The sequence below is a fragment of the Pararge aegeria genome, chromosome Z, assembly GCF_905163445.1.
Source record: "Pararge aegeria chromosome Z, ilParAegt1.1, whole genome shotgun sequence".
NCBI classification, from domain to species: domain Eukaryota; kingdom Metazoa; phylum Arthropoda; class Insecta; order Lepidoptera; family Nymphalidae; genus Pararge; species Pararge aegeria.
In genome coordinates this window covers 16,389,765-16,402,333 of record NC_053208.1, presented here as the reverse complement: position 1 = coordinate 16,402,333, position 12,569 = coordinate 16,389,765, and the positions used below count along the sequence as shown (strand labels likewise).

At 35.0% G+C, this 12,569-nt stretch overlaps 1 protein-coding gene across 3 annotated transcripts in view; it reads right to left on the bottom strand.

The window, feature by feature from the left end:
- LOC120636076 (ubiquitin carboxyl-terminal hydrolase 38) overlaps positions 1-12,569 on the bottom strand; it is a 44,376-nt gene that overhangs the window by 14,209 nt on the left and 17,598 nt on the right. For all 3 annotated transcript variants that reach the window (XM_039907364.1, XM_039907365.1, XM_039907366.1), the window contains exons 6-8: positions 12,340-12,510; positions 3,770-3,954; positions 971-1,150 (exon numbers count right to left, since the gene is read on the bottom strand). In XM_039907364.1, the coding sequence (XP_039763298.1) occupies positions 971-1,150; positions 3,770-3,954; positions 12,340-12,510 (536 nt within the window). The remainder of the gene's footprint in view (positions 1-970; positions 1,151-3,769; positions 3,955-12,339; positions 12,511-12,569) is intronic.

Here is a 12,569-nt window from a genome sequence, read left to right as displayed (position 1 = left end):
ATCGCCATCATCTCACTACCGTGTGGTTCTTATGTACGCATCAAACTTTTGACTTTTGACTTTGACTTTGACTTTAAGCAACCGATAAAGCTGATTTTCGGAGCTAGTTGAAACGGCGGAGAGTATGAGCTACTTTACGACTTTCAGTACACTGACAAGTCGACAAGGCTTAAGAATGCGTAGTACCTATAAAATACAAATGTTATATTTTCTATCAATAAAAAAATATATAAGAGCCAGGAAAAAAAAAACTGTTTCTGTTAGCAAAAAAAAACGTGATATCTCGGTCAAAGAACGCGGGCAACAGCTACTTAGTTATTAATAATTTTTATATCTATTAAGGTCGCTATGATTTTGTTTTTACATCCTTTTACATGTAAACCATGTAAACTTTCGTAAAAAGGCGACTTGTTTTTCAAGTTAGGTCTTGACTTTAAACTCTGTGTGATGATGCTCTCCAAGATGGTAGAGTGCTAACTTGTAAGGGGTACGGCAGTTATATTCTATCGATACCCCTAATCGGTTTCTACGCAGCATTGTACTGGAACGCTAAATTGCTGGCGTGTGTTTGACCAGACCAGGAAAAATCCTAAAATTGTATAATCCCTAATTGCCTCCGTCGTGGATCCAAACAGCGCTCCCAACCGTATCAGGTAGGTCGACAAGAAATAAACTGGCAGAAGCAGGTTGGTACTTGACTCTAACAAAAATAAGCACATTTCCTGGATATTTTTTTTTTGTAATTTGATTGTAATATTTACAGAAATATTACGTGCATAAGACTGAGTAACAGAAATAGTTATAGTGCAAGGCACACTATACTGCCTCTTGCCTTCATGGCTTAAAATTATAAAACTTGTGACGTAAGAAACTACAGATCTTCAATGGCATTCGTATTTATTATTAATTTCATAGAGAAGGCTGAAATAAATATTACAATAAAGGTAAAGTATTAATTATTATAACTTACCCCAAAAACTCGGAACTGTCGTGTTGTGTGTCCAGAGTGAAGAAGGGCGGTCTTAAGAATCGGAAGTACTTGTCGGGGTCCAGCTTGTTCGAGACTGAGTACATCATATGGGCAAACAGTTCGCCCAATTTTTCCCAGTACGGGACCGTGAGGTTCCGGAGCACTACATGGGTGCTGAACCTACGACAATGCATGGTAAATTTTACTTATAATTTTAATGTTAGTTTCTGGCATGTGTAAAAGGATTTGAACTTCGAGATTTTTATATTTCGCTGCTGCAGACGATAGATAATTGCGCACACTCATAAGCTGGATGGACTATTCATAGATATCGCAACCAGAGACCCATACAGCCAAAACAATATTTTCTGGCGGCAAATATTGTTTATCGAAATGAGAATTCAAATTTAAGGATTGAATCAAACTGATTCAAAATTGAGATACCGCATTGCTCTTGTAGCAAATAAATAGTCAAATGCAAAAGCAAAGTATTTTTAACATTTACGCACTCATAATTAATATGGAGAGAATTTCTTAGAGAGTCTTTTATTTATTACCTTTAAATAAGTGCAACATTATAATTTGTAATTGCTAGCGTTAATCAACTATCAGAGTGTAACTAAATCGACCGAACAGCAAGCCATAGGGGTGGCGTCTATGCATGTAGGTCTCCGCCCACGTCAGACTTTGTGTAAGTTCGGTGAACGAGCCGATAATTTCGCCGTCTTATTTTCGACTGACTTTTTGCAGGGCGTATGATTTTCGGTATGGGACGCCACCCACGACCGACAATCGCCGAAATTTTATTAAACATACTGATTGAATATTGATTAGAACGCCCATAAAAGTTCGGCAAAATGAGCTGCCTAATCATTGAAAATACACGAGCCTGACGTGGGCGGAGCTAACCCTATTGATTATCAGTTTGCTTCATTTTTTGCCGACATTACATCGGTCGACGATTTGCGAACGTGGGCGCCGCCCCTGAATCGCTAAATTTCATATTCTTGATAAGTAGATAAAGTATTCACTGCTTGCCGGTTTTTATGCCACATATCCGTGTGGTAGGCAAGTATTTTGTCTAACGCCTGCTCTCAGGGTAAAGGCAACATCACGGAAAGAACTAACAATCGAGACAAAAGTTCGGTCTATCTCGCAAGGAATGGTTGACATAGAAGGTAAGTGTTAACATTCACGTGGCCATAAAACAAGTTTCTATAAGCCGCAAAGAATGACTGTGCACACCACATAATTAAATTATTCTAAATATTTTTTTTAAATATATAACTACTAGCATACCCGCGCGACTTCGTCCGCGTATGAGTCAACTTTTAAAAGTATATAGTCTAGTCATATCTTCACACGCTCTCAAAAAGGATATTTTTTGCAACATTTCTCATTAATAACGGTAGCCATTGGTCGTAGCGTGATATTATATAGCCTTAATTGATACTACCAATTAAAAAAAAAACGAAATCGATGCAGCATTTTCTGAGATTAGCGCGGTCAACGAAACAAACTCAAAAACTTGGTAATATTTCAACTATGCCTATCTAAAAAAACACATCAATCTAGAACTCCGTTGCGCGGATTTTAAAAGACAAATGCGGAAAAAATAGCGATGCTATCCTTTAGGAGCTGTTGGCTTTCCTGGGATAAAAATAAGCCTTTCAGCTATTCCAGGATACGCATGCATTCGATCGCTGTCCCATATGCCTTGCGACGTGCTGTTATCTGTCAAGACTTTTGTCCTTTATATCCGACAATACTCATCAGATCTTCATTACGGACAATACATGCTTAATATTACACACTTTCGCATAAAAAAAGAATTATTAAAATCGATTGAAATTTAACGGAGCTATGAAGTAAAATTGATAAAAAATTTCATCCCATTTCCCGGAGGAAACATACTGTTTATCGGGATAAAAAGTATCCTATACCATGAATTATAAGATGAATTTCTTATTGAAATCATATTAAAAACAATTTGCTTTAATCGAAGCATGTCCAAAATTAAATGACCGCATGAATGACATAACAACATGCTGATACTGTCAACACTGAAAAAAGTTCCAATTTGACAGCACAATCCCCATCTGAAATTTCCATTGGTCAATTTGCCCCCATTAACAAAATGATCCGCTATTTATTGAATTTATTAGTTACAAAAACTCCGTTTCCCTCAACGCAAACCACGCGTCAGGCCTTTTCTCTGTATAAAAAAAAAAAAAAAAAAGTCCTTAGAATTTAACTACCTTGCTGAATGAATGAAAACGATGGTAAATCAAAAGGTATTTAATGGTAAATAAAAAAATAATAAAAACATTCGTTAGCATAAGCAAATTTCCGTAGCAAGAAGTAAAATTCGCTTGGCGTGGGTGCGCGTAAATATATATATACATAGCGAAATTTTTGCTTCAAATAAAAAAACATTTCAAATAATAAAAAAATCAAAAATCAATAAATAAAAATTGCTATTTGTAAAACTAAAAAAATAATAGAAGTCTGTAAAAGTAGGCGCAATAAAGAAAACAATCTGTCTTCATGAAAAATCAGTCAATAAAATAATATTATTATCCAAACTGAAGGAGTATTTTTATAGAATAAAATATTTTTGAACAAAAAATAACCGACTAGAACTAAAAAGCAAGAAATAAATATTTTTTACAACTTTTTTAAGGCAAATTTGGTTTTTTACAAATTTGTTTTTTTACAAAACAAATTAAATAGTAATTCGACCAACACACAAGACTTTATAATTTTTATTTTTTCTAGAAATAATAAAAATTGACTTACTGCCTGGTGACAAGAAGTGCTTGGATCACGCTGTTCATATAGCAGGTGTTGCCGAGGTTCAACAGGCCCACCTTCCGCATTGAGACATTATTGTTCCCACCTGGGAATGAATTGCGAGTGCGCCAGGCCGGCAGCTGGAGGAACGTGGACGCTCGAGATGCCATGTGTCGTTCCAAACACAAAATCTGTTGACATTTAAAAAAACTAAAAAACCCACAACAACGGCAACACACTTCTTCACAAACCACCATTGATTTTAATGGAAATGGGACCTGAATCAGAAAAATCTGAATTGTTTGGCGAAACTGCGCTTTAAAATTGCTACACAAGTTGGTTCTAGGAAAATGATTTTTAATCATAAAGTATTGCACTGTCTCCTTGTTGGCCGTAAAATATATCTTGAAAACTGTCCAGAAAAAATATTATGTAGGTAAATAAAAATACACAAAAACAACTCACGCAAGCGCAAACTTTCGTTTTAAAACTACACATATTGTCAATGCAACGTGTGCACTCTACAAGTTTAAGATTTAAATGGCGTAGCCACACATCAATGACCCATAGCCAAGTGGCGGCAAATGATAATTGCGCTACGACGAACGTAGCTACGATATGTAGGTTATTTTATTGAATTTAAGCCCACTATAACGTAGCTCTTTATAACAATCTCACCTGGTAAGTTAGTGATGGTGCAGTCTAAGCTGGTCGCGGGTTCTTTGTTAGAGTTTGCATTTTTATGTAACCTATACCCCTAATTTGATTTTAATGCGGCATCGTACCAGAACTCTAAGTTGCTTGGTCTTTATAAGTGTGGTCTAGTCCGAAACCTACCACCAGTCAATGGGAGTTAAAATGCTATAAAATGTAATAGAAATCGACCTATAGTTTCTCAGACGGGTAATAAGGTTTCAAAGATTTTAAAAACAATAACAATTTCGGTCCATTAATTAAAATGTTAAGAAACTCTTTTGCAAGGAAACCAATCAACCTTTGTATGAATGCTCAATAAAACTTTCTTCAGTTCCTTTATTTGATAAAATGTTTCGAACCATTTACTCAAGCGACCAACCCCGCTCTTCTCAAACAACAAAACATTATATGGCTGCTTTGCTTTGCTAAAATAACAAAAGTTGCACACTTTTACAAGGGCAGGTACGGTGGGTACTCGATCAATATAATGATTAAAGATTTTATTTCCACTTAATAATAAGTATATCATATCTTGGATATAATGTAAAACGACACTAGTTGCTGAGACTGCCTGAGTTTGACAGTCTCCAGTTTGGTTACGAAGTTGTGTGCAAGAAATTCCTTTCTAACTTTCTGCAACTTCATCTTGAAGTTTTCGTTCGAATAACATTCCTAAACTACTATTTCATCAACTATTACTACGCGAATAGGTAGAGATACAGGCATCCAACCAAACATTCATATTGATCTACTATTGCATTTTGTAATATAGTGTGGATAGCAATCAATTTTAAACGTAAGCTAATAGAGAAATTCTATATTTAATTTGTTTAATTATTGTTTGAACGCGCAGCCACTCCAGGACTTTTCGGATTTGAAAATTCTTATTTGCAATTGATAAAAGTAGCGTAACGCTTTGTTTAATTGAAGGCTCAATTGAATTTAAGTAATGTTGAACATGCCTTTTTTTTCTATTTCCAAAGTTTGAAGAGAATAATAACTGATAAATTTAATTATAACGCTTATTTTAAGTTACAATCATAGCCCAAATTATTTATTATATTAAATTCTTCTTCGCGCTACATTTCAAAGTGTAAGTGTTTGAAACCTAACTGAATTTTCACCTATTTTCTAATTGAAATATTAAATAAGTTTATGGCTATGGTACGATACAAGTTACGATGATAATTTAAGTAGGATTCAAATAAAACTGAGGTACGACGTCGTGGCCCGTGATACAGCAAGAAGCAACCTTCGCCCTATATATTATATGAAGATATGTTTTACACGTGTCTGAGTTTTGATGCCGTGATAGTGCACGTCTTTATAAAAAATGTATGGTGCCCTTCAATAACTTTATATCATAATAACATTTTTAATCATTAAACAAGTCTTCAATCGTCGTCCTTCTAAAGAACACTTTTTGCACATGATTTCGTTACAGTAAAAGCCGTTTTCTTCTATAACTTGCGAATATATAAATCTAATAATTCTTCTACCGATGATCCACTCATTTTTATCTTGTCAGATATCGTAAGCCAGCCAGCACACTTAGATAATTTTCATTTGCTGCTGCCAATTCTAATGCTTTCATTGAGTTATCGTGTTCGAAATAAATATGTATGTGTGCTTTTCTCCACCTGCAAGAACTTTCTTACTATTCTGAATGCTTATGAATATTAAGAAAGTTCTTTCTATTCATAAGCATTCATACGCCTATCAATATTAAACTATGTATATAGTTTTAAATGATGATTGGGAATAACCCCTATGGTTGAGAGAACGATTGGAACCACATAGAACTTTTGTTGTTTCCAGGAACCCAACACATCACATCACATGTCTTTTTTGAGTTCAACATAAGTATTTTTAAACAAAATTGCTACCTGACATGCCCTCATGACTATTTGAACTTTGCGTGAATACAAATAAATTATCCTGAATATACCCCACACAATACTGTTTGGAAAGGATTTAGTTACTAGGACACCACCCAAGGAAATTGTCACTAATATAAACTCTATTTGGAGTAATGATATTTCGGTTTCATTTAAAAGTTAAAAAAAACTAAATTCTAAATAATTGACCTGTTTTATTATCCGTTAAGAGGCATATTATTTGTGTTCAGTTTTATACCCCTTTGTTTTTCTTTATCTTTAAACGAGAATCGAGCTGAAACTGCTGGATAAAATTTAAAGCGCGTAATTATAAACGATTAGAATTTCGATTATATTTTAAAAAATAAATTAATTAATTTGATTAAAGGCACTATATAGATGATAGTAAATCTGTAGATATTAAAATTCATGTTCCAGTTCGGTACGGGTTAAGAATCTTGTAAAGTTACTAATTTGTAAGAAGTCTAAATTAAAAATAATCCAATGAAATATTAAACCACTTTCATTTATTAAGTTAAACCGATTACTTACCTCTTCAATGAACAAGGAGTTAAGCTACAGGGATGCGGTGAGTTTTACGGAGCGTACCGCGCCGCTCCGACCTGGCTATACTGTAGACCGTAACACTTACGAGTACATTAAACGTTGTCGTCGAGACCTGGGACTGAACTCCTGGCGAGGTTCGCGCTCCCCCCACCCTCCTGTAACGCTCAACCCTTAAGGTGGTAAGGGTTGAGCGTTACAGATGGGTGGGGGGAGGTTTCGGATGGACATCTATTGTCCATCCGAAACAAAGCGTGTCGACACTCTGTTTACTACTTATATTTCAGCGAAAGATATTTAGAAACTTTTAAATTGTTGATGTTTATTGGAAAAGCATCCAATAATAAAATTTTATAACACCACTTTTATACAAAATATAACAAGTATACCAAATATTTCGCAAAGCTAAATGCGGACGTCCGTTCGGAAGCAATCTCTGATGGAGACTAAAGAGGAAAAATCAGCAACTTCGTAAAAGGGGTAGGTTTTTGATGGCGCGTACGGCGCGGGTGTATCAAAGGCGGTGAAGTGATTTGAAAATGCGGCGGCGGCAAAGACGCCGCTGTAACTTAAGACGGCGTATAGTTACAAGTTCAGATGTTTACAACATTTTATAAATTAATGTGTCCGATTTGAATTTTCATTATTATATAACTGACTGCCCACTAACCTAAAAAATTCTACTAACTGCCCACTTTCTGCAAAAATAAATTGGTGATAACTCAGTGGTTCGGAATTAGTGTCCCTATCGGGGGACCCAGTTCGATTCCCGGCACACAGCTTTATCTTTTCGGAGATATGAGCGTTTTTAATTAAAGTAATTATAATATCACTTGCTTTATCGGAAGGAAAATATCGTGAGGAAACCTGCATGCCAGCGCGATCTCCATAATGTTCTCATAGGTGCGTGAAGTCTACCGAACGGCACTTGGTCAGTCACTTGATCTTCTCATTTTGAGAGTAGACCCATGCCCTGTAGTGGGCCGGTAATTTGATATTTTTTAATTACTAGCAACCTCTAGACAACATCTGTCAAGTAAATTAGTTCCAACGAAACTTTCATTCAACGACCCACGTGTTGCATCGCTCACCTGTTGCTTGTCTCCTATGGATAGAAGCGTGATGTTAAAATTAGCTTATAAGCCTTAACCATAAACTTGTTGAAAATGCAAATAAAAATTTAATCCAACTGTTACTTGCAGAGATTAATTAGCGCGTTCTAATAATACATTTTTTATCCCTTATTTAATCTCCGTGGGCGGTAGAACTTTTATAAGTCGTGAACCACGTGTTTTACCTTTTTAATAAGAAAACCGACTGCTACTTCTAGAGATAAGTGCGTTTTTAAGAGACAAAATAACGTTTTAGCTGTATTATTGTATAGATAATTTTACGTTTTTGATAAGTCTTTTTATTTATACTAGCGGTCAATAATAGCCATGCTGTAGCGAACTTTTAAAGGATTATAACTTACGTACGTTACGTAACTTACGTAAGTACATGATTTTATCGAAACTTTAACCGTTTACGTAGCGTACGCAGCGGAAGCTGTCAAAAGGAAAAATTGCCCGATTCTCAAACATTCTTCATAAGTGCTATGTTTCTATTGGTCTTAGCGTGATCATATATTATAGCCTATTGGTCTTAGCGTGATCATATATTATAGCCTTGCCCGATAAATAGGCTATCCAACACGATGAAAGATTTTTCAAATCAGACCATTATTTCCTGAGATCATCACGTTCAAGTAAACAAACAAACTCTTCAGCTTTATAAGTGTAAATGAAAAACGGAATAATACTTCACAGACTTCAGAGGTACATTATGTACTGTCTCTGAGACTTATCTGTGAAACCGAAACGCTAAAAGTTTTTGAGTAAACCACTGCCACAGTTTTTACTGAAAGAAATCAGATACAGCCCTAAAATCATGTGCAAAATTAAATTAAACTGTCTACTGTGATTAGGTACGCATCGCGTAGCGTAGGTACTATGCACGTGTCGGTCTTCAATACTAGTACTATACTAGTCGTAAGTTGAAAAATAAATAAATAAAATGGGGTTGTCATAACAACGTAAACGTTAACAATTAGAATATTGTGAATTCGTTTCTATGGAAAAATAAATATGCTTCTTTTGATTTAACTGCTAGTCATTGATAATACAATGGTAACGGGCTAACCTATTACGTGTAGGGCAGTTATATTACACCCATACCCTAATCACTTTCATGGCGTACCGGAACGCTAAATCGCTTAGGGGCATTTTTCTAACAGTCCTCCCACTGTGTTAAAAAACCTTTAAACAATTTGTGATGATCAATCGCAAAGTTTGCACCTAGGCCACATTAGAGTTCGAGAGATAACTGGTAAGTTTACGTCTATGCGTATGTGTACGCTGGATTCTCACAGGTTATACCTGATTTAAAAAAAAGGGAGTTTACTGCCATGCAATAATTGATGTTTCGGTGAACTCGTTGCGAAACATTCCATTTTCCTGGCTACAAACTAGGCCTTTTTATGTATATAGCTAACTGTGAAAGTTATCTAAAAGATGGTGAAAGCCGAATCAGAAATCCGACGCGTGTTTCATTAGGAGTCAGCGGATAAACAGACAGACGCAGTGTAAGACACGCTGCGTCTGTCTGTTTCGTACTTTATCGAAATGATATTACGTTACGACCACAACCATTAGGTGAATTCGTGGGGAGGCGCTAGTTCAATATAAGTAACAGGACCAAATTTTTAAATAATTCACCAAAAAAAAACCATTTCTTAATTACACAAAAACAAACTGAAATTGCTCGCAAAGGTTATTATATATATAAGGATTATTGCTGATATCAAAAAAAACTATGCTAGTTAAAGACCTGGTTTTATATTTCCTGTAATAATACACCTACAAACACTCGCCGTGACTAGCATTTGCATTTTATGCATTGAAACTACGAACTTTAGGTAAAATATTATAATAGGTTTTTGAGAAATACTGATTTCGTTGTCAATCTAATAGCTTTTGATAGTCCCTGCTGGACTAAAAGCCTCTCGCATTGTGTATCACACTGCCCAGACAGGTTTGTGATCGCAGTAGATGGTAATAGTAACAGAGGACGCGCCTGCAAGTTCTTCGTTATATTCCCTTAAAGGGCTCGTACGGCAACCGGCGGTAAAGAGGGATGGTGAGAACTTTATTCTAATCTGCCATCAACACTTCATTGTATCCCTACTAATATTATAAATGTCAATGTTAGTTTGTTTGTTAAGCTTTCACGCAAAAACTTCTTAACCGATCCTCATGAAACTTTGTACACATGTTCTTGGAAGTGTTAGAAGTAATATAGGACACTTATTATCCCGACATTAAGCTCGGTTCCTTTGGGAGAGGGGATGAAAGTGTTTGACGATTTTGCACCATAACTCCGACCAATTATTACCGATTGATTTTTTTTTTGTACTATAGAGGTTATAATATGTATTTAATTTTGGCCAAACTTTGTGTAGATCTGATGAATGTGGTTGGAGATAGAGCACATAACTCCTCAGCGGACAGCAGCAAACCCCTCATTTAAGGCTTAGCGATACTGAATACTTTAATTTTTTTAGAACTACATATAACTTAATTGAATGCCACATCAAAAAACAAAACCAAACGCAGACGAAGTCGCGGGCAACAGCTAGTAACATAGTATTATGAAACAATAAAATTTACTTTGAAACATATTTCCCAAAATCCCTTTTTTATAAGTAAGTTAAAAATCTATTTCCTTTATTCATTTGAAGTAAAGAATGTTTTGTAATATTGCAACAATTAAGTGACAATATCATTTTTATTAGAAGTTATTTCTATGAAGAATTTAAAATATCATAAGTAAGAAATTTTATATTTGTGGAATGCAATAGTTTTTACACAAAAGATTCGCTGAACGAATATAGATGTTTTCTTTTTATAAAGATGCCTGCATCCTGGAAACAAACGCGGACGACGCGACGAAGCGTAGAACGGCAACAGGATAATAATTTTCTTTTATTTTCACTCATTCAGTTAGGTATCAGACTCTGCTCTCAAATAGAAATATGAAATAACTAATATTCAGTACAATGAAATAACACAACACTGAATTTAGATTGAGTGCCATCGACTTGATCTAAATATATGTATTTACTTATATACAGGTATATAGGTAGGTTATACGAATGATTCCCTACCCTACCTAACCTAATCCTTGGGTAAGAGACACAAGGTTTATTTCGTGAATCTTTAGTTTTGCACAACATCATAATTATTTTCAACACAAGATTGGTCACCTGGGATTTAGTGACCAATCCACGGGTGGGTGAAATGTTTGTAGAATTATAAAAAGATTGAGACATGATCGGTGTCGATTTCACTACGCAACGTTGCATTTTTTTATGTTTTCGCAATTTTTAATGTATGCAGTTTTTGAGTCGCCGAAGTAATAATAAATCACATTTTATATTTTCATTAGTAAGTGATTGTAACTAAACTCGGAGGAAATAATCTATACTAATATAATGAATGTGAAGGTGTGTTAGTTTGTTCTTACTTTACGGCCTAACTAAACAACAAATTGACTTTTTTTTATCCCAAAAAAAAAAAGGCGTTTTTCACTGGATTCGTAAAAACCATAATAAACGCGGACGAAGATCGCGGGAAACCGCGAGTATCATTATAAATGAGTAATTAAAAAAAGTAGCCAATATATTCAGTAATGTCTGAATAATTTAGTATTTTTTATTTTACCTTCAAATTTCAGTTACCTTTTTCTATCGAGATAATTCGACTGAGTCGTGTAAAACGATCCATTCGGACAAGAATACATACCATTTTTTATTTCGTTGTGAAAAAGAATGTACATAGATTAGTAATAGTTATTTTAACATCATCTTTGAGATGTCTCTCAACAAGTTCAAAGTTTATATAAAACGTAAGCTTATAGAAAAATCCTATTATAATATTAAGGATTACATGAATGATAAAAAAGTTTGGGTATGAATAGCTCTGACTTCATAGCTCAACTAGACTGTGAGATGGTGATAACAAAAAAAAAACCTGGCTGAGTTTGTTGTGGGCTCTTCTTAGACCAGGGCGCGTTTGGAACCCTCCTAACTTAAGTTTTAAGTTAACGAATGCAGTTATCACCATCACTAACATAAGTTTAACATGTAAAATGTATGAACGCTTCATAAGTGCCTGTAATTAGGTCTACATAAATAAAATATTTTTGAATTTGAATTTTGAATGTATTTAGCAACAACTTAAATAAGTAAATAAAGAAAGACCAGCTGTTTTCTAACAATATACGTAGTGGTATATTGTAATAGAACAACACAAGAAGAAATTTATAATCCTTATGACCAGCCGTAGAACATTTGTCTGTTAAAATAATGACGATAATGAAAGGATCAATAAAATTACTTACCACATCAGCATATTTGTCACGGAACATTTCCAGTGCGTCATCCTTCAGGCAGCTAGAGATACGATCGACCATTGCAGTCACTATGTCCACTAGATCTTGAAGGAGTTGCCGGCTCCAATGGCCACTGTCCGAAGCGAGGTGGACCAGCACGTCACCCACCACTGTTGATATCTTTTAAAAAAAAGGTAATAAAATAAAAAAAATACCCGCTATATATAAAGCGGCCGCTA